Here is a 27750-nt window from a genome sequence, read left to right as displayed (position 1 = left end):
AACGGGGCAGTGAGTGATGCACAGGAAGTTCCACCTGAACATGGGGAAGAACTTTACCAAACAGGTGACCAAATACTGGAACAGATTACCCAGAGAGGCTGTGGGGTCTGACTTCACAGATACTGAAGAACTGCCTGGAAACAATTCTGTGCCATGTGCTCTGGATGATCTTGCTTGAGCAGGGAGGCTGGAACAGATGACCCACGGTGATCCCCTCCAGCCTAACCCATTCTTTCACACTAAACTCGTTACGCTACACAAATGGACTACAACTCCCAGCATACCGCGGGGTGCCGAGCCCCGCCCCCGCCGCGCGCGCGCCCTGTCGCGTGGACGGTTAGCGCGGGGCAGGCCGGGAATGCGAGTCGGGATTGGCCGGCGTGCGCCCCGCTTTCCAGCGTGCCGGGCAGCAGGAAGCGGCGGCGGTGGAGCGAGAAGCGGCGCGGCGAGGAGCTGCTCCCGGTGAGTCCCCGGCGGAACCGCCTCCCCACCCCTCGGAGCGCCGCGTCGTCGGGCCGCGACCCGGCCGGGAATTGAAAAGGGATCGATTTAATGCGCGCTTTGATGACGTAATAAGGACTAACGAGGCGGTGGCGCTGCCGAGCGCCAGGCTCGGGCGGGCAGCGGTCAGGTCCCCTGTCGGTGCGCCCCGCGGGACTCCCGTGCCTGCCGGTGCCGCCCGCACCGGGCCCGGATCCCCCGTGCGCGGCGAGCCCTGGGCGCGGGCCAGGCCTTCCGCCTTCGCCCGCTCCGGGCACTCGGCGCCCGCTCATTGGCTTCTACGCCTGGGGCGAGCGTTGTCCGCGCGTCGCAATTGGCGGGGGTCGCGCTGACTGACACCGGGGACCGCCAATGGGCCGCGGGTGGCCGCGGGGCGCGCGGGCCGCAGCCCGCGGGAGGCGCGCGCGGGAGTTCCGGGTGGGGCGGAGGTGGCGGCGGCGCCGCCTGGCGGCCTCTGTGCCCACGATCCCGGCGGGAACGGCACTGACCCCGCGTCTGTGTTGCGGGATCGGTATAGGGGTCGAGGCCTGCGCCGTGCCTGAGCGTTGGTTTTGAGGAAAACATGCGGCAGTATGCATGAGAAGTTCCTGCTGCTGCACTGCACAGGCGGCGGTTCCCCCTTTCCCAAGATGGCGGCGTTGTGGGCACTCCGCATCAGCTCCGCCGGGTCACCCGACCTGCCCCAAGCGCTGCCCCGCCTGCGCCTGTGGGATCCATGTGCGCGAAACAAACATCTGGTGCCTGAAATCCAAGCAGTTCCAGATGTAGCCCTGGAGAATAGTAATAATAACATGGCTTCGTTGAGGTGGATTTACAAAAGCAGCTCGGCAGATTATATTCACATCGCATGAAATGCATCCAGGGCTACAGGTTCCATAATGCTAAGGCAGCATTGCAGTGAGCCTTGCAAGGAAATTGCACAGACAACTGACGTGGTCTACTCTCTGTCCCTCATCTGTGAACCTGCTCATAAGCGGGAATTTGGATCACTTCTGTCTATCTTCCTTGGCTGCTTTGTTTTCCCAATTGTACTTTCACTCCTTTCTCCACGGCAGTCGCACTCTTATTGAACATGTGCTGTTTTGTCAGGCCTTTTTGTGCAGTATGACAGGTTTTCAAAATGAGAACACTCAATGAATGCTGCAACTGCATTTAGATAGACAGTAAATCCACATTTTTACTAGTTCTATGTAAACTAATGAATTAATGAACTGCCTGACATCGGTTGCATGTTTCTTACTATGTTTTGTAAGAGTTCTAAGAAAAAAGCTTTTTAAAGTATCTTGTGTTTGCTGGGCTAAGGTTGCTCTGTTATTTTGAGGTTTGAGGTGTTTCTTTTAAGATACCCCTGCAGTCAGTTTGGAAGTAAAGTGAAGGTCATGGGAGGTGAAAATCATGAGAGTTGGAGATTAAATTTTTGTTATAAGGAATTATGCTTTTAATTGCAAGTCATCTGCCCTCTTATAATGTGTCAAAAACGGGCAAGAAGAATTAAAATGTGAAGTAGGTAGCTGACACCTTCCCACATGAGACTTTATGTGAAATACCAGGTGGTGAAAGAAAGGCATGAACTTCTGGTTGTCTGTCTTAGACCCACCATTACAGATGAGGTGAAAAGAATGCATCAGCAGGATCTGCTCTCTTGTGCCTCATCTTCCCCTGCAGGCTTGTCTCCTCTGCCCACTGGAAGACCCTGATAGTTGTTTCTATTGCAAAATACGGACTGTAGCTTAAGGAAGAATTTGCTTTGATGCTTGATCTTTGTGTACTGTCGAGCCTCTTCAACAAGAAGGGAGATTTAATCCATGAAACAGAGCAGCCAACAAGCTCTAAGTAATGTCCAGGTGTTAGAAAAACTATTTACTTGTTGGTAGAATTGCCTTCTTAATCTTATGAACACATATTTCAGTGATCTTAGACCTGAGGGCAGGCTAACAAAGTCTGGGAAAATGGGTGTACCACTGATAGTAGACACAGAGAATGCAGAATTTAGAGGCTACAGGGACATGTATCAGAAGCCCCAAAATAAGGAAGAAACAAGTAAAGCAAACTTAGCAACTGTACTGGAATCAGCTCCAGCTGGGTAACAGGTAATTCTGGCTGGGGGAAATTGCAAGGGCCAACCCAAGAAACCGCTGATCAAAAGAAGAGAGACTGAGCATGTGGACTAATTAACACGGGAAGCAAGAAAATCATTAACCAGTAGAAAAGGGCATACTAATAAGAGAACTATGTTACTTGTAACTAATGAACACTAATCCTTTTGCTTGCTAAAATTTATAATTCATAAAAAAGTTTTCATAGTTGGGTACTTGATTTGTGCAATTCCACCAGGCACCCAGGCTTGCACAACTCTGAAATAAATAATCAGTGTTACCTTGAGTGTGTAGTTACTGGCTTGTTGCACACTAGGCAACAAATCTGACATCTGGGGGCAACATTTCTGTTGTTGGCAACATAGCAATAGCAGGTAGGGCTGGATTTCCCTAAGTAGTTGCTTATGCTCTAGTTATTTCATTCTCTTGGCAAAACGACTTCTTCACGGGTGACTTTTTTCTGAGAGACAAGAAGGAGTGTGTTTTGTGCTGTAAACAGGAGCTCCATAATTCTTTTTTTCTGCAGCATTTTGAGTGTAAGCCACATTAGTTTGGGAGTTGAAGATGAGTGTTGGTGCATGGATCTGAAGTGATTTTGGCTGGAGGTATTTTGTGATGTGCTTTCGTTGAAGCACTTGGATGCTCTCTAGGGGTTCTTCTGTATAAGCAGCAGACTGCTGTCTGCATCTCATCCACAGGCACTGAGTTCCGCTAAACCTCACCAGGTCTGAGGTCCTCTGCAGCTTCCATCCCCAGCTATGTTTATTGTGTTAGTAAAGGGAGGAAGGCATATCAGATTACAAGCATTATGTGTCTCTTTCAAAAGGCTGGCAAAGAATACTTTACAGAGGAAGAGGTGTAAGTAGGATGGATGAATAAGCCTCACAGCAAATGAAATCCCTGGCAGTTGTGATGCACTCGAAGTTGAAAATTGCTGCTCTGTTACATCTATATTTAAAGGAAATAAACATCTTGTTGTCTTGGAATATGTAACCTGAAAATGTGTATTCCGTTTCATCTGATGAAAACTGTTTTTTGGGTGATATTTTATCCTTCTCTTGTAACTCCAGGGGGAAGGGAGTGGATGCCTCCGGATACTGGCCTAGCCATTAAATCCAGGTGGGGCAGTGTTTCTTGTCTCTTTCACCACCCCTCCATCCTCCAGGGGGGTCATCTTCTGATAATGGGCCATCAGGGCCCACCAATGACATGACACATTCCATCATCCCATTGGGAGATGCTCCACACAGTGGGGGAGGAGCCAGCTGTTCCTAGCTAGATAAAAAGTGGGACTGAAGGACACAAGGTATCCTGTTTTACCACTGTATTCCCAGAGGAAGACTGGACTCATCTTGCCACCACTGGACTTTCTACAGGACCATCTCTACTCCACAGAACCACATCTGTTACTCCAGGAGGAATTTATTTGGACTGCTTCTAACATCCTGACCACCAGGGTGCCAGGTCATATCCCTGACTCTCTCAGGGTTTTTTCCAGGATTTTTGTTTGCTTCCTTGCTTGTTTTTTTGTACTACTACACTTGTATTTTTCTTTTTTGTTTTTTTTTAATATTCCTAGTAAAGAACTGTTACTCCTATTCCCATAGCTTTGCCTGAAAGCCCCTAATTGCAAAATTATAATAATGTGGAAGGAAGGGAGTTTACATTCTCCATTCCAAGGGAGGCTCTAGCTTTCCTTGGCAGACAACTGTCTTTCAAAACCGACACAGAATTTAGCACCCAATGTGGGGCACAAGGGCATTGAGAGAAAAAGGAATAACAGTTCTTAAGTGCCCACATTCTTGTGTACTGGATATCATGTGGTCTGGCTTACCCTGGTTCATATGGCATGTGGTGGTGACCGTATTTCTCCCATTTGCAGGCCCTTATCTAAACATGGGCCCTGTAACTAAGGCTACTGTGGCTGTCATCCAGTTTGCTATATTGGTTAACAAGGTGAGGAATTTGTGGGTTTTTAAATTCCTCTGGAAGGCAGGCACATGGATTCAGGGCTATCATACACTAACTGTGTGGTTTTGGAGTTACTTTAACAATGGTACCTATTGTGAGGAAATTACATTGGAGGGAATTTTTTTTGCAACCTTTCACTCAGCTCTTTGGGTCTACCCCACCAGTTTTTGAAGGGTTCAAATCTCTGAATGCTAATGATATCATACAGTGGCTAGTGTTGTTGGTATGCCTGTTCTGTTTGACCTGGATAACCATCCTGATACCTACGCTAGGGAAAAAGGATACTGCCCCACAGCCTGACCCTGCCCCACAGCCTGCCTCAGGAATAAACCACCCAGATCGGGTGAAGGAGATCCGTGAGATGGGCCAGATGCTGAGGGAGTACCTTTCCCCTGTGGTAGCCTCATTAGCCCCAGCTGCTGGGAAACCCTCCCCCTGCCCCGACAAAGGAGAGTCTGATGGTGCAGCAGCGGAACCCACAGACGTTACAACCGTCCAGGTTCCAGCTGAACCACAGGGGCAGGCACAGCCAGCAGCAGTGGCCCCTGTGGAAACAAAGAAGTATAAGGTGAAATCAGAGCACCCAGGCAACAAGGATAAGAAAGGAGGACCCTCACAACCCACAGCGGAGTCAGAGGTTGAGATCATCACTGAGTCCCTGACATATGAAAGCCTCCGTAATCTGCAAAAAGATCTTGCACGATGGGGACGTGAGGCTTATACAGCCTGGTTACTTCGGGTCTGGGACCTTATAGGTACAGGCGTGCAACTAGATAGTGGTGAGGCAAGGAATTTGGGACCCTTGACCCAGGACTCAGGTGTGAATCAGGTATTCGTAAGGGAGCCAGGGCCCCTTTCTCTCTGGGAGAGGCTTTTAATAAGTGTAAGGGAGAGGTTTGTTCACAGAGACAGAATGCAGGAGCACCATCATAGAATGTGCTGGAAGACCCTTGAGGAAGGGATCCAACAGCTGAGAGAAGTGGCAGTATTGGAGGTACTCTTTGGGAGGGGTGGACAGCATGATAATGACCCCGACAAAGTCAGGTGCACAGGGCAAATGCTGTGGAATCTGGCAACTCTAGGACCATCTCAATACGCCACATACATTGCAACAATTCATCCTGATAACAACCGAGAGACAGTGGGTTCTGTAGCCAACAAGCTTAGAAATTACGGGAGTGTGATCAGTGGCCCAATGCAGGCTCAGGTCTCTGCTGTGGTTAAGATACTCAGAGAGGAGATAAGGGAGGAGATGAGGAAGAACAGCTCCCATGTGGCACCGGTGCGAGTTACAGGCCCCAGAGTCAGAGCTCAACATCCCCCTGCTAGAGAGAGAGGGTACACCCCATGAGCTGACCTGTGGTACTTTCTGCGTGACCATGGGGAAGACATGGGAAGGTGGGATGGGAAACCCACTTCTGCCCTGGCAGCACGGGTGCATGAGCTCAAGGAGAGAAACACTAACGGAGGGGGTTCCACTAAGACAAAGGTAGCCTCAGCATCACATGACCAAGCTGCCAGGTCTTATAGGAGTGAGGCTGATATGTCAGATCCCCTTGAAGGATCCTCTACCATGTATGCCCAGGAAGGGAATAATGACCAGTGCTAGAGGGGCCTTGCCCCTAGCCAGGAAGAGGCATGGGAAAACCAGGTCTATTGGACGGTGTGGATCCAATAGCCTGGCACATCAGAGCCACAGAAATATGACGCTTCTGTTGATACTGGTTCGCAGTGTATCCTGATGCCATCAGGACATGTAGGGACAGAACCTATTTCCATTGCCGAGGTGACAGGTGGATCACAGCAACTGACTCTGTTGGAAGCTGAGGTGAGCCTGACCAGGAAGGAGTGGCAGAAACATCTGATTGTGATGAGCCCAGGGGCCCCATGTATTTTGGGCATAGACTTCCTCCAGAACAGTTAATACAAAGACCTTAAGGGACTCAGGTGGGCTTTTGAAATAGCTGCTGTGGAGGCAGAGGGCATTAAGAAATTGAATAGCTTGCCTGGACTGTCGGAGAACCCATCTGCAGTAGGACTCCTAAAGGTAGAAGAGCAACAAGTTCCAGTTGCCACCTCGACAGTACACTGCCGACAGTATCGGACAAATCGAGATGCCGTGATCCCCATCCACAAGATGATCCGTGAGCTGGATAGCCAAGGGGTGGTCAGCAAAACCCACTCACCCTTCAACAGCCCCATCTGGCCTGTGCGCAAGTCTGATGGAGAATGGAGATTGACTGTGGACTATCGTGCCTTAAACAAAGTGACTCCACCATTGAGCGCTGCTGTGCCGGACATGCTGGAACTCCAGTACGAGCTGGAGTCCAAGGTAGCAAAATGGTACGCCACAATTAACATTGCTAATGCCTTTTTCTCCATTCCTCTGGCTGCAGAATGCAGGCCTCCGTTTGCTTTCACCTGGAGGGGCGTGCAGTACACCTGGAACCGACTGCCCCAGGGGTGGAAACACAGCCCCACCATCTGCCATAGACTTATCCAGACTGCACTGGAAAACAGTGAGGCTCCTGAACATCTACAGTACATCAATGACATCATTGTTTGTGGGAACAGGGCAATGAAAATGTTTGAGAAAGGAGAGAAGATCATCCAGATTCTCCTAGAAGCCGGTTTTGCCATCAAGAAGAGCAAAGTCAAGGGACCTGCCCGAGAGATCCAGTTCCTGGGAGTAAAGTGGCAAGATGGACAGCGGCAGATTCCCACTGAGGTCATCAATAAGATCACCGGGATGTCTCTGCCAACCAGCAAGAAGGAGACACAAGCTTTCCTAGGCGCCATAGGTTTCTGGAGGATGCACATTCCTGAGTACAGCCAGATTGTGAGCCCTCTCTACCTGGTCACCCGCAAGAAGAATGATTTCCACTGGGGCCCTGAACAGCGACAAGTCTTTGCCCAGATCAAGCAGGAGATCGCTCATGCGGTAGCCCTTGGCCCAGTCAGGATGGGACCAGAGGTGACGAATATACTCTACTCAGCAGCTGGGAACAATGGCCTGTCCTGGAGCCTTTGGCAGAAGGTACCTGCGGAGACTCAGGGCTGACCACTGGGATTCTGGAGCCAAAGCTACAGAGGGTCTGAAGCCAACTACACTCCAACAGAGAAGGAAATCTTGGCTGCCTGTGAAGGAGTTCAAGCTGCCTCAGAGGTGATTGGCACAGAAGCACAACTCCTCCTGGCACCCCGACTACCAGTGCTGGGGTGGATGTTTAAAGGAAAGGTTCCCTCCACCCATCATGCCACCGACGCCACGTGGAGCAAATGGATTGCCCTCATCACTCAGCGCACCTGCACTGGAAACCCGAATCACCCTGGGATTTTGGAGATAATTACAAACTGGCCAGAAGGTGAAAACTTTAGTCTCACGGATGAAGAGGAACAGGATCAAGTGACATGTGCTGAAGAGGGTCTGCCATACAACCAACTGCCAGCAGAAGAAACACGCTACACTCTTTTCACTGATGGTTCCTGCTGCATTGTGGGGATGAACTGGAAGTGGAAAGCAGCTGTATGGAGCCCCACACAACAGGTTGTACAAGCTACTGAAGGAGAAGGTGGGTCAAGCCAACTTGCTGAACTCAAAGCTGTTCAACTGGCCCTGGATATTGCTGAAATAGAGAAGTGACCAAGGGTCTACCTCTACACTGATTTGTGGATAGTGGCCAATGCTCTGTGGGGTTGGCTGGAAAGGTGGAAAAAGGTGAACTGGCAGCATAGGGGAGAACCAATCTGGGCTGCAGATGAATGGAAAGACATTGCCACTTGGGTTGAGAAGCTACCTGTGAAAGTCCACCATGTAGATGCCCATGTCCCCAAGAGTCGGGCTAATGAGGAGCACCGAAACACTGAGCAGGCAGGTCAGGCTGCAAAGATAGAGGTGTCAAAGATAGACTTAGATTGGCAACACAGGGGAGAGTTTTTCCTAGCTTGATGGGCCCGTGATGCCTCAGGTCATCAGGGCAGAGATGCCACTATAAGTGGTCACAAGACAGAGGGGTGGATCTAACCATGGACAGTATTTCTCAGGTTATCTGTGACTGTGAGACGTGTGCTGCCATCAAGCAGGCCAAATGGGTGAAGCCCCTATGGTATGGCGGACGATGGTCCAAGTATAAGTATGGGGAAGCCTGGCAAATTGACTACATCACCCTTCCCCAAACCCGCCAAGGCCAGCGCTATGTGCTGACCACGGTGGAAACCACCACTGGATGCTGGAGACCTACCCTGTGCCTCACAACACTGCCTGGAACACCATCCTGGGCCTTGAAAAGCAAATCCTGTGGAGACATGGCACCCCTGAGAAAATCGAGTCAGACAATGGGACCCATTTCAAGAACAGCTTATAAACACCTGGGCTAGAGAACGTGGCATTGAATGGATATATCACATCCCTTATCATGCACCAGCTGCCGGGAAAGTTGAACGGTGCAATGGACTACTTAAGACTACCCTGAAGGCACTTGGTGGGGGGACCTTTAAAAATTGGGAAGTGAACTTAGCAAAAGCCACCTGGATGGTGAACACAAGAGACTCCATCAAGCAAGCTGGTACTACCCAGTTTGAACATCTGCACACAGTGGATGGAGATAAAGTCCCTGTGGTACACATGAAAGTTATTCTAGAAAAGACTGTGTGGATTAACCCCACCTCAGGCAAAGGCAGACCCATCCATGGGATTGTTTTTGCTCAAGGCCCTGGTTCCACTTGGTGGGTAATGCAGAAAGATGGAGAAACCAGTTGTGTACCATCGGGGAACCTAATCCTAAGTGAGAACTGTATGTAAGAGTTCATTGTGTATAACAGAGTTTATTGATTTAGGTATAATGCAGATGGTAATAGAATAAGGGGTGGATAATGTCTTGGATTATGTAACTTGAAAATGTGTATTCTATTTCATCTGATGAAAGCTGGTTTTTGGGAGATATTTTATCCTTCTCTTGTAACTCCAGGGGGAAGGGAGTGGATGCCTCCGGATACTGGCCTAGCCATTAAATCCAGGTGGGGCAGTGTTTCTTGTCTCTTTCACCACCCCTCCATCCTCCAGGGGGGTCATCTTCTGATAATGGGCCATCAGGGCCCACCAATGACATGACACATTCCATCATCCCATTGGGAGATGCTCCACACAGTGGGGGAGGAGCCAGCTGTTCCTAGCTAGATAAAAAGTGGGACTGAAGGACACAAGGTATCCTGTTTTACCACTGTATTCCCAGAGGAAGACTGGACCCATCTCATGGCCACTGGACTTTCTACAGGACCATCTCTACTCCACAGAACCACATCTGTTACTCCAGGAGGAATTTATTTGGACTGCTTCTAACATCCTGACCACCAGGGTGCCAGGTCATATCCCTGACCCTGTCACGTTTTTTTCCCAAGATTTTTGTTTGCTTCCTTGTTGGTTTTTTTTTTTACAACATTTTTTTTTTTTTCCTTTTTTTTTTTCTTCTTTTTTTTTTTTTTTTTTTTTTTTTTTTTTTTAATATTCCTAGTAAAGAACTGTTACTCCTATTCCCATAGCTTTGCCTGAAAGCCCCTAATTGCAAAATTATAATAATGTGGAGGGAAGGGAGTTTACATTCTCCATTCCAAGGGAGGCTCTAGCTTTCCTTGGCAGACAGCTCTCTTTCAAAACTGAGACACTTGTGTTTGTGAGTTGCAAAATGTGACTTAAATATAAAAAATTTAAGAACTGTCTGTTAACCAAGTAGATTGGTGGGATTGCAAGAAATAACTATGTGAATATTCTGAGATTATGCGGCTGTGGTGTTGAATAAGTAACTGTGGATACGTTGCATCCTTGTAGTATTTGCTTTGAGGGTGGTAGGTCCCTGCTGAATCCAAAGGAGAAAGAAATACCCACTTTGGTTGTTTCTTCATGTGTCCAAGTAAGACAATATTCCACATCATTAACTGTGCCATTTCCTACTTGTCAGTTAACACTGGGTAAAAAACCTGTTAGCAAGACAGTTCCTCCATTGGTTTTATAGTCCTAGCAAAAGTGCTAGTTAGTTCACATTTGTATAATAACCTGACTGTGCATAGTATTCTTATTCTCATACCCCATTTGTTTTGCAGACCAGGCCTTTTGCCATGGAAGCTGAGGAAACGATGGAATGTATCCAGGAATTCCCTGAACACTATAAAGTTATTTTGGATAGACTGAATGAACAGCGTGAGCAGGACCAGTTTACAGATATCACTCTGATTGTTGATGGTATGTACAGGCCTGAGAACCCATTGCTATTCAGAGAATTCTGAAAGCTGTGCTGGGATGCTGTTGGATTTTTCATGGTCAGATGTCACACTAGGCTGTGAACAAATTCTTGGTTCTGTACCTGTGTGCAAGTTACTTGCAAAATTTCATCGTCGTGATTAATAATTTTGCTTCTGTTTTCCCAAACAAGACGAAAATATTTTCAGATAGATGCTCTCTTTGAAGCTGCTGTGGTATATAATGCGCTAAGGATTCCCAAAACATTGTTAATATATTTTTCTCTGACTTGAGCTGTCTGACTGCATGCAGAGAACTTTTACAAATACTGTGTTTAAATAAAAAAACCCCACACCTTGAAATAGTATTTACTTCTCACAGCAACTTCTCTGATATCTGTCTACTATTTTAATGTATACTTAAATGTATAATTAAAAAAGCATAGAAGCACACACTTTTAATATGTGTTCTAAGGCATAAGAACTGTTTTAAAAGGATGAGGAAGATACAAGTGCTTATTATGTCCTTAGAAAAGGTGGTATGTGATAGATCACTTAAGTCTGCTTCATATTCCAAACATGTCTTAGAATGGATGAACACTACTGGGAATATAAGCAGTATCCACTAGGACAGACTTAGCTAAAGGAGTACCACCTGATATTTAAAAGGATAGCAGCAACTCACTTGAAGAAAAAGGATCCTACAGAGTCTAGATTAGAAGGAGGTAACCAAATGAAGAAAAAAAAAAATTTCTTCATGGATAACCACAGTTTCACTGACAGCACTTGCCCTGAATGTTTTCTCCTGCTCTGTCATTATCAGATCCATGTGTTGAACTCAGAGCTGGTTTTGAGTGCAGCTGTGTAGTTCTAATTCATGTTGCTTCCTTTATCCCTTTATCCCTGTACCACTCCTCCACTGGGGAGAAGAAATACAGACTCTGGAAGACAGAAAAAATAGAGCAGAACCACTTTTGCTCTGTGGTGTTTATGCTGGCAGTGATGATAACACACATCAATCTGTAGGAGCAACAGAAACATGAGACACACAGAGCTGAGCCCAAGACATACTGAAAAAAGTTAGCATAGACATTTCCCATAATTCATTTCTTAAATGTCTGAAAAGAGGAACATGTGAGTGAATGAGTGAGTGAGCTGGTTAAATTACAGAGCTTTAGCAAGGTCAGCAATGGCAGCAAGGTTTCCTCTGAGAGGGGATGCCAGCTGCAGTTGTGTCCTGTGTTATAAGGGGAAACAGTCAGTATATGCTGCTGGAATAGATGTTTACACTGTGTGGTCTTCTCTTCTACATCTGCATTCTGCAGTATGAAGGGCAGAAGGTGTTACCTCAAACCAAAGTTTTTGTCTCCCTTTGCAGGTCACCATTTCAAAGCTCATAAGGCAGTTCTTGCTGCCTGTAGCCAGTTCTTCCACAAATTCTTCCAAGATTTCACTCAGGAGCCTTTGGTGGAGATTGAAGGTAATCTGACTTGTGCAAATAAAAGCATTCAGAGTTCTGTACTCAAACTGGAAATTATTGTAGCATCCTTAATACAGGCCACTGCATAGAATTATAGAATGCTTAGGTAATATAATGTTGGAGTAATACAATGTTAAGATCATCTAGGCTCAACTTCGCCTGCCATGGGAAGGGATTCCTCCTACTAGACCAGGTTGATCAAGACCAAATCCAGCCTGGCCTTGAACAATTGAACATGCTTAGTTATTGCAGTTAACTTTCTAGATATTAGTATTTGAGTTGTATGAGACAGCTACCATCACTGCAAAGAAAACCTCCCTGAAGAAAAATCAAAATTAGAACAGTATTAAATATATTGGAAGGGAAAACGCGAGATTATGTAGTGCTTTTCCATTATTTTTTTCCCTTCTTTCCCCTAGTAGTACATGGCTATACTACCTGCCTGAGTATATGTTTTTAGAACTAGCAGTACTACACAAAAGCTTTCCCAAAGGAAAGCCATTCTGGTCAGCTGAAAAGGGCTGTCAGTGATTGCCAATGTTAGATGTCTTGGCTGGGATGCAAGAGCAAGACAAACATGGATCAATACTTATGCGGTAGGCAGAGAGGAAATGAAATTCGTGGAGAAGCATTTCAGCCTCCAGGAATATTTTTGTGTTTAAATCTGTATATTAGTGATACATTCCTTTTATCTTTGTCATGGCAAAACTCCACCGTTGTTTCAGACTCATCTTTCTGTAGTAGATTTTTTTATTCCAGCGTGAGTGGGGTGATTATAAAGGTCTCTTCTAACCCCAGCCATTCAGTGGAGCCATTTAGGGTATGATCTTTTTGAAGATGTGGCTACAGTACTGTGATCAAAATGTTGTGCAGGCAAATGTGCAAGATTCACTGGGAAAATGAGGCTGTGGAATTGTTAAGGGTAACTTGTTTCTCTTGCCTGTATACAGGTGTAAGTAACATGGCATTTCGTCACTTAATTGAGTTCACCTATACAGCAAAGCTAATGGTACAAGGTGAAGAAGAAGCAAATGATGTTTGGAAAGCTGCAGAGTATCTACAGATGCTAGAAGCAATTAAAGCACTTGAAATCAGGTAAGCACATAAGCCTCTTCCCAACACTGGAGGAGAGAATCTCAATAAGGCTTTTGTAAGTGCTGGCTGCCAGTATTTTGCAGTGCTGTTCCTTATGCTGGAATCTCCTTAACTTGTGTATAACCATATATTCTTCTACTGTAACATACATGTCAGAATTACAGAGGTAAGACAAGAATGTCACATTTGTTGGGACAGAATTTGATAACAAGTGAAATAGCCTGTAAATGTTGCCAATATTGTAGGGCTGTGACTCTGTGGTAACTGATAGTTGGTCTCTGTGCTGCCTGATGGTCCACACCTGATTGACAGCTGGCCTTGCAGTGACAATGTGTCTCTGGTAATCAGACAACATTAACAAGTTTGTGCTGGAGTCTTGATTTTGTGCAGCTTTCTGCTATTTCTGAGAGAATAAGCAGTGATCTTAAAACCTCTTCCGGCAAAATTAACCTCTCAAACTTCTTGAATGAACTGTAAAAGTCAGTAACTGTTAAAGTCAGTTTCATCTGGGTTCAATCAAATGTTGCTGCAGCACCTGTTATCCAGTACCAGGAACTGTAATCCATTTTCAAAATCTAGCTTGAAAATGTATGTGCCAGTCCCATCATGCTGTTTTTCATCCCCTTCCATTTCACTTCCACAAAGTGCTCTCATGTTCTCATTCCTTCTGCATGCTACACTGGTTGCTTTTGGTACATGGTTCAGGGGATCATTGCAAAGTACCTGTCATCTTGTAGACATCTGAAATCCAGGCTGTATGAAGCTGGGTTTAGCTGTTTTCCTGTGTGTGAACAGACTAAGGTGCCATTTATACGCTGTGGCCTGCATTACATCATTAGTTACACATCTGACAGTATGACTGGAGACACTGGGCAAATTCTTGTCTCTTGTTACTAGAGAGCCTGGAGGTGATAGGGAGTGCAATTACATTCATCATGGTGCAGAGGAAGGTTAAAAGCACAGCTTACTTCGGTCAGTCTACTTGATGGGAAGGTAGCCACTTATTTTTGAAACTGATGATCAGTAGTAAAACCTGACTTCAAAGCATTGACCCACTCAGCTGTGTCTGTGTTTGAGATGCCATGCAATCCCTGACATTTTGGAGGAAGGGGCTTGTGTGTTACCCTGGTTTTTCTGAGTTTTTTATAGCCTTTTGAATTTTCATAAAAAGGAGTCAGATCTTTTTAGTTACTGTACAATATTAGAAGCAGTTCTACCTTTTTCCCACAAATGTAATGTAAACAAATCCTTTGTTTTTCATTCTCTGTCCTTTGTCTGCATATTTCTAACCTGAAAACAATTGTAACTGACAGTTGGTTTAGCCACTTGGCTGAAAGGTGAAAAACCCCAGAAGCCAATCTTCTGCTAGACCCACAAATGTATAAAAAGTAAGAAATAAACAAAGAGGCTCTCTCTCCACCTGGACTCAGCCTTGAGCCGGATCGGAGGAACCTCTGCGCTGGAAAATCTCTCTCCGTGTGACTGCTTTGCGAATCGCGGTAACACTTGTGTGTGTTACACAGGGAGAACAGCACAGAGCTCAGGGTTGTGTTTAAGCCCAGAAGATTAAGCTAAATAAACTCCTTTCACATCCTGGTGGGTTTTTTTATGTCAGCTGTTAGCAGTATGCCTTCCTGAATTATGGGATATGTTGACCCTTGTGTGTATAACCGTCATGAAGCCACAGCTAAAGTGTTTTCTGACAAGCTCTAAGGACTGCTTGCGATTGCACATACTCCAGAGCTTATGAGGTGAATAGCATAGGAGAGATTTGAACCTTATTTCTGAGTAGGCAGGTCAAATAATTAATTATTTTAGAGGAGTTTTCTTTCCAAGTACAGAATTTTACAAATTTTTAGATAAGTCATTAGGTTAACTGGCTTTTCTTCTTGATAGATGCTTTGTATCATTCAAGCAGCACTATTTACTTTAAATACTTAAAAATATTTATCAACTTTAACAATGTTATTTTGCTGCACTAAGGAGTGTAGATTAAGGGCACATTAGCTTCTGATGTGCACACAGATAATGTGGTGATCATTCAACTTTGAGAAACAGCTAGGGGAGTGTTGGATGCAGAACCTCATTACTAGGCAGGAGTTATGTAATTGCTAATTGATCTTAACCATGTTTATGCAAATGCTTTTCAGGAACAAAGAAAATTCATCACCCTTAGAATCAAATGAAGCACAAGGTAAAAATAAACCAAAAAAGAGGAAGATTGCTGAAACCTCTAATGTTATCACAGAAACACTGCCATCTGCAGAATCAGAGCCTGTTGAAATTGAGGTTGAGATTGCTGAAGGGACGATGAAAGTGGAAGATGACAGCATTGAAACCCTTGAAGAAGTAGCTTCTGCAGAGCAATCCATAAAGTACATACAGACAACAGGTACATCAGATGAATCTGCTTTGGCTCTTTTGGCAGATATCACCAGCAAGTATCGTCAGGGAGAGAGAAAATGCCAGATCCAAGAAGAAGGTGATAGTGCAACTGACTCCTCATGCAAACAGGTAGAAGGTATTGAAATTGTGGAACTTCAGCTGTCACACATGAACAATTTATTCCACTGTGAGAAATGTAACCGTTCATTTAAATTGTTTTACCATTTTAAGGAACACATGAAAACACACTCTGCTGAGAATTACAAATGTGACATATGCAATAAAAGATACCTACGAGAGAGTGCTTTGAAACAGCACCTCACCTGTTACCACCTTGATGAAGGTGGTGCCAACAAGAAGCAAAGACCTGGCAAGAAAATACATGTATGCCAGTACTGTGACAAGCAGTTTGACCACTTTGGGCATTTTAAAGAGCACCTCCGAAAGCACACAGGTAAGAACACTGATACTGCCCTCTGCATGTGGCCTTCATTCTAGTATTTTGGGCTTTTGCATGTTTTGGGGAAATAGATGATATGCTGAAGAAAATAAATGAGTCCTGAGTGCTAGAAATACTTGGCTTCTAGTTAAAACTAAAATGGTGGCATGTCTTTTTGTTTGTTCGTTTTTTTTTTTTGTTTTCCATTGACGTAAATTTTGGAGGGGATTGAGTTGATTAAAAATAGGCGCCTAAAGCCAGAAAGTAGAAAGTAAACTTCTCTGTCAAGTCTATTAAATCTTAAAGATTTTTTTTTTCAAAATACTTCATTAAGACATGTCCCTTTTTCAAAAATACCAAACTGAGGAACTACTTTCATTTTCTAAATTTTCTAGGAAATATTTCTGTTGAAATATCATTTGAATCATAATCTTCTTGGTAGAATAGAGACTAGAGAGATTCTTTATCTAACAGAAGTTCTGAGCAAATGCCTCTTAGACATAAAATACCCTCAAAGAATTATGTCTTGTAACATCTTGTTTGGAAAGTTATACCTTTCCTCTTACCTCTTCTATGATTTGAATTTTCCTGGTAAATTAAGCAAAACTACTAAAACTGGCAAAACATTTCTAGTCATTATAGTACACTTTTTTTACTGTGAAATCTACCTCTTTGTACTCAAAAGATGCTACCAAGATTTCAAAGTGATTTGTGCTCCTCCTTTCTTCTTTTTGGTATGAGAGATTACTTGTTCATCTCACTGAAAAGTCTGCTGACTGAACAGACACTGAGAATGACACAGATAACTGAATATAAAATATACATGGTGTTGATCTTCTAGAGGTTTCTGTTTAATATGCCAGTCTTAAGTAAAAGTTTAATGGAGAGTACCAGCCTATTTCTTTTGCAGCTTGTTATTGTTAAAGCCTTTCAATTAGAATGTCTTAATTTAATTAGAATGTATCTGTGTATGGGACTGATGGGTATTGATGCATGGCAGTGTCCAGTCTATTCCCAATAGGCTCTTAAAAGCTCCTTTTATAGACAGGCTTTATCCCTCGTAAAGCAGGGAGTGTTTCTCCATTATAAGAAATTCAAATAAATGCTAGTTAACAAAAATCTATTCAGAAAAAAATTGTGGCAAGTAACCAGAGTAATCCAAAATACATAATATGTTGGTCGCTCTTGCAAAAAAGTATTTTCAATTCATCAAAGCAAGTTAGCACATCACAAGAGGTACAAAATACTTACTAAATATATATTGATCTAATACTATAACATATAGAATCTAATTACTTATAGTTTAGCATTTTCAAAATACTTAAGCTTAAAATCAGAACAGATATCAGCATTTAACTGTGGTCTCCTAAGGAGTATGAAAAAGCTCCCGTTCTATTATAGACTTTCTGAGTTCTGAGCTCTGTATAGTACTGGTTGAATGCTAAAATGAAATTGAAAGGCCTGTGAGAAAATGTCCTAGAAATATTTATTGTTGTTGTTCAATCACTATACCAGCAATTACATTAAAATAGCAATGGGGCAGTAATAATGATGAAATGGCTTGGGTTGGAAAGGACCTTAAACATCATTTAGTTCGACCCTCTGGGGCCATGGGCAGGGTACCTTCCAGTAGACCAGGTTGCTGTGAGCCACATCCAGCCTGAACACTTCTCAGGGATGGGACAACCACAGCTTCTCTGGGCAACTTGTTCCAGTGCATCACCACCCTCTGGGAAAATAATTTCTTCCTAACAACTAACCTAAACATACTCTGTTTCAGCTCAAGGCCATTCCGCCTTTGTCATCATCACTACATTCCCTTGTAAAAAATTCTCTCTGACCTTCCTGTAGACCGTCTTTAGGCACTGAAAGGTACTCTTAGACCTCCCTGAAGCCTGTTCTTCTCCAGGCTGAACAACCCCGATGCTTTCAGCCTGTCTTCACAGCTTAGCTACCAGGAGGATCTGCTCCATCATTATTAGGGCATGGAGAGGAGACTAACTGGTCTGTAGTTCCCTAGGTCTTCCTTATGTCCTTGTTTTGAAAGGGTTATGCTTTTGCTTTTTTAGTCATCTTGAACTTCACCAGACTGCCACACCTCAAATTTTATGGATAGTTGCTTGACAGCTTCCTTTATCAGTTCTCTCAGGACCAGCAGATGCATCTCATCAGGTCCCATGGACTTCCTGTTTGAGTTTGTCCGGGAGCTCTTAGGTCATCCATGCATGCTCTGTAGAATCATAGAATCACAGAACAGTGTGCACTGGTAGGGACCGTGAAGATCATCTAGTTCCAAACCCACTAGTTGATTGGAGAAAGTCCATGATTTTTGACCTGCAAGACTGAAGGCAGTTTAGAGTCTTCTGCCTTTCCTGTACAACACTCTCCAAAAATGTAGTATTTTGCAGCCACGGAGAGTAATGTTCCCACCATTTAACATCTTTCTATAGCTTGTAGGTGTATAAGTGACAGTTAAGCTACTTCTGAATTTCTTCGGAAAAGCTAACTAGGAACTTGTAAATATTTCTGAAGATTGTTTTTCCACCTCAATATCCAGTAACTACTGCATGCCTGAAAATGCAGGCTTCTAAACTAGTTAGGATTGATCCTCATGGTATTCACTGAAATGGCTCAGTCTCTTTTAGAGTTCATTATCCATTTGTTTCAGCAGTGGTGTTGGTGTCAGTACCTATACAGATTATTACAGACTTTCAGAGGAAACACCGTCTTCCAGGTTTTTTTGTAATTTAATTTGCTTGAATGTCATTGTGCTTGTGCATGGTGCAACACCTTTTGTTCATTACCACTTGATGACAGCACAGTACCTTGGATGATAAAAAGACCTGCTTTCAGCTTCCCCTGCTGTTGTCCTTGGCTGGCTTCTATGTTTGAAATGAAGTGGCCAAACTGAGGAATTTTTATCTTGCTTGTGCCCATTTATGTCCCTCTGTGCTTTCTCTTTGGTGTATTTGGGAAAGTTGGGTGCAGGGGTTTTTTTTAGTATTGATGCACTATTATTTCACAATCATTCTGTGCCAGCTTTGTTTTCTGGAGTTCAGTTTCAAGCTGTTATTGCTGAAACTGAAAATAAAAGGTTATATTATTTAAATACTTTGTTATTTAATATGTCACTTTGTATATTGATTAATGTTGATTCTTTAATTGTATCTATTATCAGATGAGAAGTGTGAAATTGCTGCTGTTTCTTTAAAATGTTTTGCCATAATAGAAATAAAATTTCCACAAATACCTTAAAAGCTACTGGTAATTGTTACACCGGTTTTCTTCTAAATGAGAGTTATGACCCTAAATATTTTTTTTCCCTTTTATATTGAATTTTCATTTCTTTTTCCGCAGAATAATCCAGTTGGCCACATCTTTATAGTGTATTTATCAACCTAGGCAAGAGAGGGGGGAAGAAGAGAGACCTGGAAGAAGACTGAGTGGTTTTAACACTTAAAATCCTTGTATCTGTCTTAACAGGTGAAAAGCCCTTTGAGTGTCCAAACTGCCATGAACGTTTTGCTCGGAATAGCACGCTCAAATGTCACCTGACAGCCTGTCAGTCTGGAGCTGGTGCTAAAAAAGGAAGAAAGAAGCTCTATGAATGTCAGGTGAGTAATAGAAGTAGGTGATTCTGAGGTTTGGTACCTCCCTCCATCCAGGAGCATGGGAGGACTGAACAGGAGAGGCAGTGAGAATGGGTTTATATCTCTAAGAGCTACTTCAGTAAAAGAATATTAAATCACGGACTATGCTGGGTTGGAAAGGAACCACAAGTATGGAGTCCAACTCCCAGCCTGGCACAGCACACCCCAAGAGTCACACCATGTGCCTGAGAGCATTGTCCAAATGCTTCTTGAGCTCTGTCAGGCTGGTGCTGTGACCACTGCCCTGGGGAGCTGTTCCAGTGCCCAACCACCCTCTGCGTGAAAAACTTTTTTATATCCAGCCTAAACCTCAGGCCATTCCCTTGGGTCCTGTGACTCGTCGCTGTCAGTGCCTGTGCCTCCTCTTCTCACAAGGAAGTTGTAGATGGTAGTACGGTCTTCAGATCACATTCAACCATAATATGCAGATAAATTCTCACATCTAAGAATCTCCATTTAAAATAATGGAATTACTGATGTAGAGCCTCACAATACTTATATAGAGATTCTTCTGGGTAGGCTGCATTTTACTGGTCTTTCTGCTTCCTTTTCAAGGTTCTTGACACAGTGATCTAGGCCTTTCCCATTTCTAAGCATGCTTCACTTAAAGTGAAGTTCAAAGTACAAGTTTTGAATACAAAATACAAAGTCCAAAATGCAAATTATTATTTAATTTCTTGTTTTATTATTCTCTGTTTGATACCAAGCATACTGATTTTGTCTGGAAAGTAATTCCAATTTATGATGGCAATCTGTAGTATTTTTTAAGCAAAATAAATGCTGTAGAGATTGCTAGGGTACTTGGTAACTATATGTAACTGAGATTTGAAAAGCTGTTGAGTTAAATCTTACTTCATTTTTAAAGAGCTGATTCAAGTCATTCTCTAAACTTCCTCATCCTCTCACAGATGTTGTGGATCTGGATTTGTCCCTTCAGCCTGCAGATACTGCCACAATTCTTTGATAAATTTTTAGTTTTTCTCTTTAGAACTAAATTTGAACAAGTCTTTGTTCACTGAAATAGAAGGAAAAAAATGTACTTTCTTGAGTCCTTTTGGTGCTCTTCAGGTGTATGTTTTGAATACTGAATTAAATTCTGTGCTGCAAGAACAGTAATTATATGCTTGGGCATTGCTGATAGTAATTATCTTTCTGTATGACTTAAGTAATTTTGAGTGCTTATCTATAATATTAGTATTTTAAAAATACTGTATACGCGATCTCTTTCTGAAGTGTCAGCCTGGGGGAATAAGAGTGGGGCAATAGTATTACAACTCATTTTAGCAGACTTCAGCAGCAAAATGGATATGTTTGTCTCAACTAGACAGATCTGCTCTTGAGCTAATCCTGTGCAATACTCCCTCCATCATCTTTCTGTGCTGTCACTGAAACTTATGAAGAGATAGAACATCCTGTTTCAAAACTGTTTGGCAACAGTGAAGGAGTGTTGAAATGTGTTCTTGTTGCTTTCTACAGGCAAATACGTTTGCATGGACAAAGACTCCTAAGCCTGTGGGGTTTTTTACTCCAAGCCTGACTCTACCCCACTCTTCTGTCTCCTCTACCCTGCATCTCATTTATTTCTGCAGTTTCTGTGTGTTGTTTTCCAGCTATTTACCTCCGGTGACAGCTAAAGAGAAGGAACTCCTATGCTTTGTGAAAACAGCGTGTCTGCTGTTGAGGCAGTACTTTTGGCTGGAAGAGAATGGGAAGGATGGAGTTTTAAACATTTTATCTGCTGAAATCACTCAATTGTTTGTTGCTTTTTTTTTAAATCACAAAATGGGAGAGTTCAATCTAGCCTGTTAAAAAACCTCATGATGTCATGAGCAAGTAAGTGAAAGCTGATAAGGAAAAGTTAAACAGTACTGCATCTAGAGTGTCAGTAAAACAACAGTTTGTATTACACTTCATTGTACCCTACTAATGCATAAATATCTTTCCACCCAGAACTCTAGTGCCAGACATGTATTGATTGAGGTATGATACTGCACATGAATTTCAGATGAGAAAACTTACAAATGCTCTACTGACTCGTGAATTTTGTAGGTATCTTATGTATGCACAACTCAAAATAGCTCAGCTGCTTAAAAAAATAATAAATATCAAGCCTCCTGTTCATTTGACACTTTCTTCTCAGCTTTTACCTGTAACTTGTATGTTTTTTGAATCCAAGTAGCAAGAAGCTATACAATGTGAAGCCAGGTCTTCATGTACTTTGTGACATTTCTGTGGGCCCCGTTTAACACATTGTATCTTTTGTTTCAGGTTTGTAACAGCGTGTTTAACAGCTGGGATCAGTTCAAAGACCACTTGGTAATACACACTGGTGACAAGCCCAACCACTGTACCTTATGTGATTTGTGGTTTATGCAAGGCAGTGAGCTGAGAAGGCATCTCAAAGAAATGCACAATATTTCAGAACTGTTAGTAACAGAAGAGGTTCTTCCAGTGGAAGCTATGGAAGCTGAACCAGTAACATCAATGACAATAATAGAACAAGTTGAGCAAGTGCATGTCCTACCAGTAATTCAGGTACAAGTGGATCCTGCACAGGTAACTGTGGAACAGATGCACCAGGATCTCATACAGGACAATCAAGTGAAAGGCACACAGATGGAGGAACTACAAGAACAAGTGCAGATTAGTTACTTGGAAGTTGAACACATTCAGACTGAACAAGGTGCTGCTGAAGTTCATGTGGAGCAGTTACATGTTGAGCATGTAAATCAAATACAGATGGAAGAAGTACAGGCAGAACTAATAGATGGAACAGACCTTGAACAAGTAGAATATCAAAGTGTTGATCAAGGAGAAACAGAAGAAAAGGATCATAATCAAGCAGATGATGCAGATAAGGAACATAATGAGCAAACTGAAGACTTAAAAACACAACAGTTAGTGGACACACAAAATGCAAAAGTGGATGATTAGGACAAATAATGACACTGCAGTTTTAAGAATGAAATACCAAATTATTTTTGTTAACCTTTACATTGTTATTTGAACCGTCACCGGTCACGTTTCCAATATGCTGTCCATAGGAAGCTGGACAAGTGGACCAAAATTAGCTTTCTTCATGTACAATTAAACTTCTCTCATATGTGAAAAATACTTCCCCATTCATGTAGTGCCATGGAACAGAAACTACCACTGACACAGACAACTTTGTGAGATTTTTAGCAATGAATAGCTTGTATAATTGTTATACCATTCCTGGGCATATGTAAAAGTAATTTCACCTCTTTTCCTCTTGCAGTAGAAGCAAAGGCTTGTATAAATTTGCAGGATGTCTGCGGCAGGAGAATCAGTAAAATCTGAGGGGTTCTGCTTTAAGTGGCAATTATGTCCCTGTGAATTTTTGGATCTTAACTTTCAGGCTGGGCTAAAAGCACTGTTGCTGGAGGTCTCTAAGCACAAAAGTCCTGTGCCTTTTCAACACTGAGTGGTTAAATTTCCACCAAGTTTCTAGTTTCTTAGTTCTGTAAAAGGCAGTGTAGGTAATGTTATAGTGCTTTTTATTTTTGCTTGAAATTGCCGGTTACTGATTTTCTTTTTGCATTAAATTTAGAGGCGGGGGGCTGAGGGAGGGAACAGACTTCACTTGGAGGCAGAAGGACACCTGAAAAGGGACACTTAAAAATAGGAAAAGCTTGGTAGAGTCTGTGATAAACATGATTTGGAAGAAAGCTACAACAGGCTTTTCTTTTATAAATAATCATTTTTGAAAAGGAATATGTTTAAACATAAACATAGAGACTTGTCAATATGGTATCAGGTTCTTGGTTTTTTTGAAATTAAATTCCAGCACTTGACAAAAAGATGTGCTAAACAAAACTAAAAGCCATAGGTATGAGTGATAAACTGTGGATTGAAAAGTAGAAGTGTAAATAGTTTAATCAATATTAGAAAATAAAACAATACCAACCATTAAGTGTTGTATTATTTGTTTCATCCAGTCTATTAAGAACAACTGAGTAACTGGCAATTAAGTGCCAAGTTCCAGTGTTAAGGATCAGTCTCATTTTTAATATGATTAATTGCTTTTTACTGTAAAGTTAGATCCTTACAGAAAATGCTTGTCTATGGTCAAGGATGTTAAGAATGTCTTAATTACTGCTGGAGGTTTAGAGGTACTCCAAACTCCTGCAGAAACTTTATTTTCAAAGCCTTAAATCAAGGGAAGAATTTTTGCAAGGACAGTTCCTACTGCTCTCTGTAATACTATAGATCTTAGTTAAAATCAGGCTTTTTTATTCTGTCTTCAAATGCAGAACTGCTTCCTGGGATTTCTGCTTTTATTTAGTTTTATTCAAAATTACTGTGTTTTGTCATAGCCTTTGAGAAACTGTTGCAAAAGGAACATGGTTCTGAATTAAAATTTCAAACACTTTGACAAATGTAACTTGCATTCTTTTTTGTGTTCTCTCAAATGCAAGTAATCTGTGACAAGATTCTGTGCAGGAGAAAGGATGTGGCCCAATGTTAATCATGAGAGTAAATTTTAGCTATTTATACTTTGCTTCTGATAAGCAGCTTGTCTTCTGATAACATGGAGGGGACAGGCCTCTGCTTAGCCGCTGAGCTGTAGAATTTTTTATGTATAAATGCATATAGACAAAGTCTGTCTTGGTGGAATTAATAATCTGACTGTGCTTCTGACCAACAAAACTAACTTTTGTGTAGTTTTTAAATCAAATGTAAATGGAGCAATTCCACAGAACAATTCCATTGGCAGCAAGGTCGTGGTTGGTAAGCACAGTTGGGCTTTTTCTTGGTTCTGTTTGCTCTCCCCTTTTCAAAAGCAGTTCATTATGGATTTGTAGGAGAGGAACGGTGCTCTGCGGCTGTGCCCAGCGGAGTCTATCCCGATTCCCAGTGAGGCTGGGCGGAACCACGGTGTCCTCTCCTCACCCTAGGGACATGAAGAAGTAACTCTGAAATAACTCAAGAAACTCTGAAATAACTCAAGAAACAACTGCTACAGAGGGCCGTTCCCCCGTCCCCTGTAACTTCCTTCCCAAATGACCGAAGCCCAAATTCTTGGAAGTGGCGTCCCTCGTGCCCGTTTCCGCACCCGCTGACCTGCAGGAGGAGGGAAGGTTGCGGGGGATGGGAGCACCCGGGCCGCGCCGCCGGCCGGCGGGGAAATGGCGCGGCCGCCGCTGGCAGCAAATGGCGGCGCCGGCGGGGCTGTGGGCCGCGGCCGCGGGCGGGCCCGGGAAGGGCCGGGCCGGCGGGAGGCAGCCGGCTCCCCCCGTAGGGAGCTCAGCCAAGGGCCGGGGGCTGCGGGCCGGCGGACGAGCCTCCCCGCCAGCCTCTGCCGAAATGCTGCCGGAGGCGATTTGGGAGATTCGGTAGCAATGCGCCGCTGTTGTTTTACCCTGTGTTGGTTTGCCTGGAGACGAGGTACACTGCCGAAGTGGAATCATGGAGGCGCTCCAAACGCACCTGGACGCCTTGCTGTGTCACCCGGTCCAGGTGATTTGCTTTGGCAGAGGCTGGATGATCTCCAGAGACCCCCTCTAACCTCAGAGAATCTGCGGTTTTTTCCCGAAGAGATTACTTGTGCAGCGTCCCGCATCTTCCTAAAGCTGAGCCGTCTTCAAACCCCTCAAGGCAACAGGAGGCAGCACCTCGGTGTGAGTCCCCCGCGTTGCAGCTGTTACTTAAATGCAGATTGTTTCAGGCATACACGTGTTTTATCTGAGACCCTCTCACACTTGGCACTAACTGGAGCCTGAGGTAAAACGTTTTGATTCAAATAAATCTCATCCCGTGTTTGGCCTACAAAATACATGACAAATTTCGTGGGAGGAGCTGGGACATACTGCAGAGTTTTCTGGGTTGGGTTGTTGATTCCTTGGACAGTGCAATCGGTGTTCCTTCAACTTCATAGCCAGGAGGGGCAGTCTCCGTCAGAGCAAACCTCCTCCTTTAAGGATGTAGTCCGGCACCTCAGTTCATCTACCCAGGTAGATTTGTTGATATCATGGGTGCACAGGTGTTTAGGTGGTCTCAGTTAAGGAAAAAAGCTGATCCTTGTTATCAGAGAGAGACGAGTATTTGCTCACGTGTACATTAAAAAAACCCACCTGAATTTAAAAAATATAATTCTATCAAAAAGGGTCCTAATTTTTTTTTTTTTTTCTTGCACTAAGTAATGTCTTTTAAAATATTTTGTCAGATGTACAGCAGTTCCAGGGCCTGAGCAATCTCATGAATGGAAATGAGCAAATAATTTGGTTTATTTATTTTTCCTGAACATTTTAATTTTGTCATCTAGTGCCTTTCGTTCACTGATGGTTGTTTTCTAAATAGTACCTTATCCGACAAATAGAGATGAGGACTTTAGGATTTTAGTTAGTCTTTGATAATCTGACTTATTAAAGAAATTTGGGTATTGATCTAGTATCAATACCCAACTGTGATGGACAAAAACTCTCTAACAGTTTAAAGTTAGAAAGTGTATATTTATTAGGGCCGGGCAGCCCGTGGGATATTTCCCTAATTCTCACTGTGAAAATCACAGGTAATTACAAATCCTTTTATTTACAAAAGTGTTGAATACCCCAAGTACAAATACATATTCATACCCCTGTCACCTCCCATTCCTCACTTCGTATGCTAATTGACAAAAAAGACTATTAAGCATGCGTAGTTTGTTTCTTAAAATGAGTTGGGGGTCTGTTCTGGGGAGAGGTCACCCGAAATGAGGAAGTAAGATGAGTCTTCCTCGTCCTGACCTTTCTACCTTTTCAATGCATTTGTGACAAAGAATCCTTGGTAGAACTTATAGTTTCCTGTGTTGAATGGGTTCTTTAAGCAGGAAGTCTGCAGTTATCTTATATCTCATATCTTATTTACCACATTTTGGTTTTTTGTTACAAGCACAGCTACATAAACATAAAGCTGACAAGCAATGAGTTACTAAATCCGGGATAGCTTATCTAAGATCCAGCTTCTGTTAACTGTGAACAAAGCTTACCTATCTACTTCAGCTAATTCAGCAACTTGTTATCTTAACTTTCCTAAAAATCCTTAGTTCTTCAAAATTAACGTCTCAGTCAGTTAGTTTGGAAATTAGGAAATAAAATAACTGAACATGCCAATTCTCCTATTCTTACACTTGCTTGTTTGAGATCTTTTCAGAGTGTTGTTTTAAAAATTGCAGCTCTGAGGTGTTTAAAAAAAATGTCCAGTTGTGGAGTCCTTAGCTTTGCCAGATGGAAAAACAGTGATTTTGTGAACTAACACAGGATCTGCACTATTGCAAATACAAATAACTCATTATAACACATTCAAATGTATTGATTCTGTTTTGAAGGCAATTTAGTTGCCCTGGAAGATAATTGGGTTTTTCATATTGCAGCCACATTACAGTAAACTGATCTGTTGGCCCTTTGCTAAAAAGGATTTTTCTTTGGTCCTGCAGGTTGAACTTCATGGCAGGATTTTCTGGACTTCACCACTGATGAAGTGTTCTGGAGTGCGGCCGCTGCAAGTTCCCACTCCACGAGGTATAGACCCAAGGAAATGCAGCATTGTGGCAGCGGTAGTGCTTTATGCGGGGGAGGTACATGTGACAGAGATGCTTGGAAGAGATATGTTAATAAGTTGCTCTTTGTGTGAGTATTTAGGGTTGTTGCTCTTTTTTAGAGGCCGGGTTAGTTGGGGCAGAAGAACACAACAAAATACACCACGTGATTTTGAACCGTACTGACAAGTGATGGGATTAGCTCCTTACAGCTGGAACAAACATCATACAATTTCTTCATGGCCGGTTTTAGCTTCCACTGTTTGTTCCAAAGCCCTAGAAGTTGGGCATTTGCTTCTCTTCCTGATATTTACTGGGAGTTGGGAAATAAACTTCAACCTTTGAAATTCTTGGCTAACACTGAG

At 43.1% G+C, this 27750-nt stretch overlaps 1 protein-coding gene across 5 annotated transcripts; it reads left to right on the top strand.

The window, feature by feature from the left end:
- The first annotated feature begins 351 nt into the window (after nucleotides 1–351).
- ZNF131 (zinc finger protein 131) lies at nucleotides 352–23782 on the top strand. 5 transcript variants are annotated; one of them, XM_058423970.1, is made up of 8 exons: nucleotides 9543–9584; nucleotides 10665–10803; nucleotides 12178–12279; nucleotides 13230–13374; nucleotides 15525–15888; nucleotides 15991–16213; nucleotides 19682–19812; nucleotides 22117–23782. In XM_058423970.1, the coding sequence occupies exons 2-8, from the start codon at nucleotides 10680–10682 to the stop codon at nucleotides 22780–22782; spliced, it is 1755 nt and encodes a 584-aa protein (XP_058279953.1). In that variant the 5' UTR covers nucleotides 9543–9584; nucleotides 10665–10679; the 3' UTR covers nucleotides 22783–23782. The 5 variants fall into 5 exon arrangements, with proteins under 5 accessions (XP_039947256.1, XP_058279953.1, XP_039947257.1 ...); XM_040091322.1 differs by lacking the exon at nucleotides 9543–9584 and adding an exon at nucleotides 352–462 and having other exon boundaries at nucleotides 15525–16213; XM_040091323.1 differs by having other exon boundaries at nucleotides 15525–16213.
- Nucleotides 23783–27750: the final 3968 nt, after the last annotated feature.

Source organism: Hirundo rustica, chromosome Z (genome assembly GCF_015227805.2).
Source record: "Hirundo rustica isolate bHirRus1 chromosome Z, bHirRus1.pri.v3, whole genome shotgun sequence".
In the NCBI taxonomy this organism is placed as follows: Eukaryota; Metazoa; Chordata; class Aves; order Passeriformes; family Hirundinidae; genus Hirundo; species Hirundo rustica.
This window is presented reverse-complemented; position numbering and strand designations above follow the sequence as displayed.

Coding starts and splice junctions, on each gene's coding strand:
- ZNF131 (XM_040091322.1), top strand. CDS start 10,680: ATGGAAGCTGAGGAAACGATGGAATGTATCCAGGAATTCCCTGAACAC. Junction 12,280..13,229: donor GCCTTTGGTGGAGATTGAAG/GTAATCTGACTT, acceptor GCCTGTATACAG/GTGTAAGTAACATGGCATTT. Junction 19,813..22,116: donor AGAAGCTCTATGAATGTCAG/GTGAGTAATAGA, acceptor CTTTTGTTTCAG/GTTTGTAACAGCGTGTTTAA.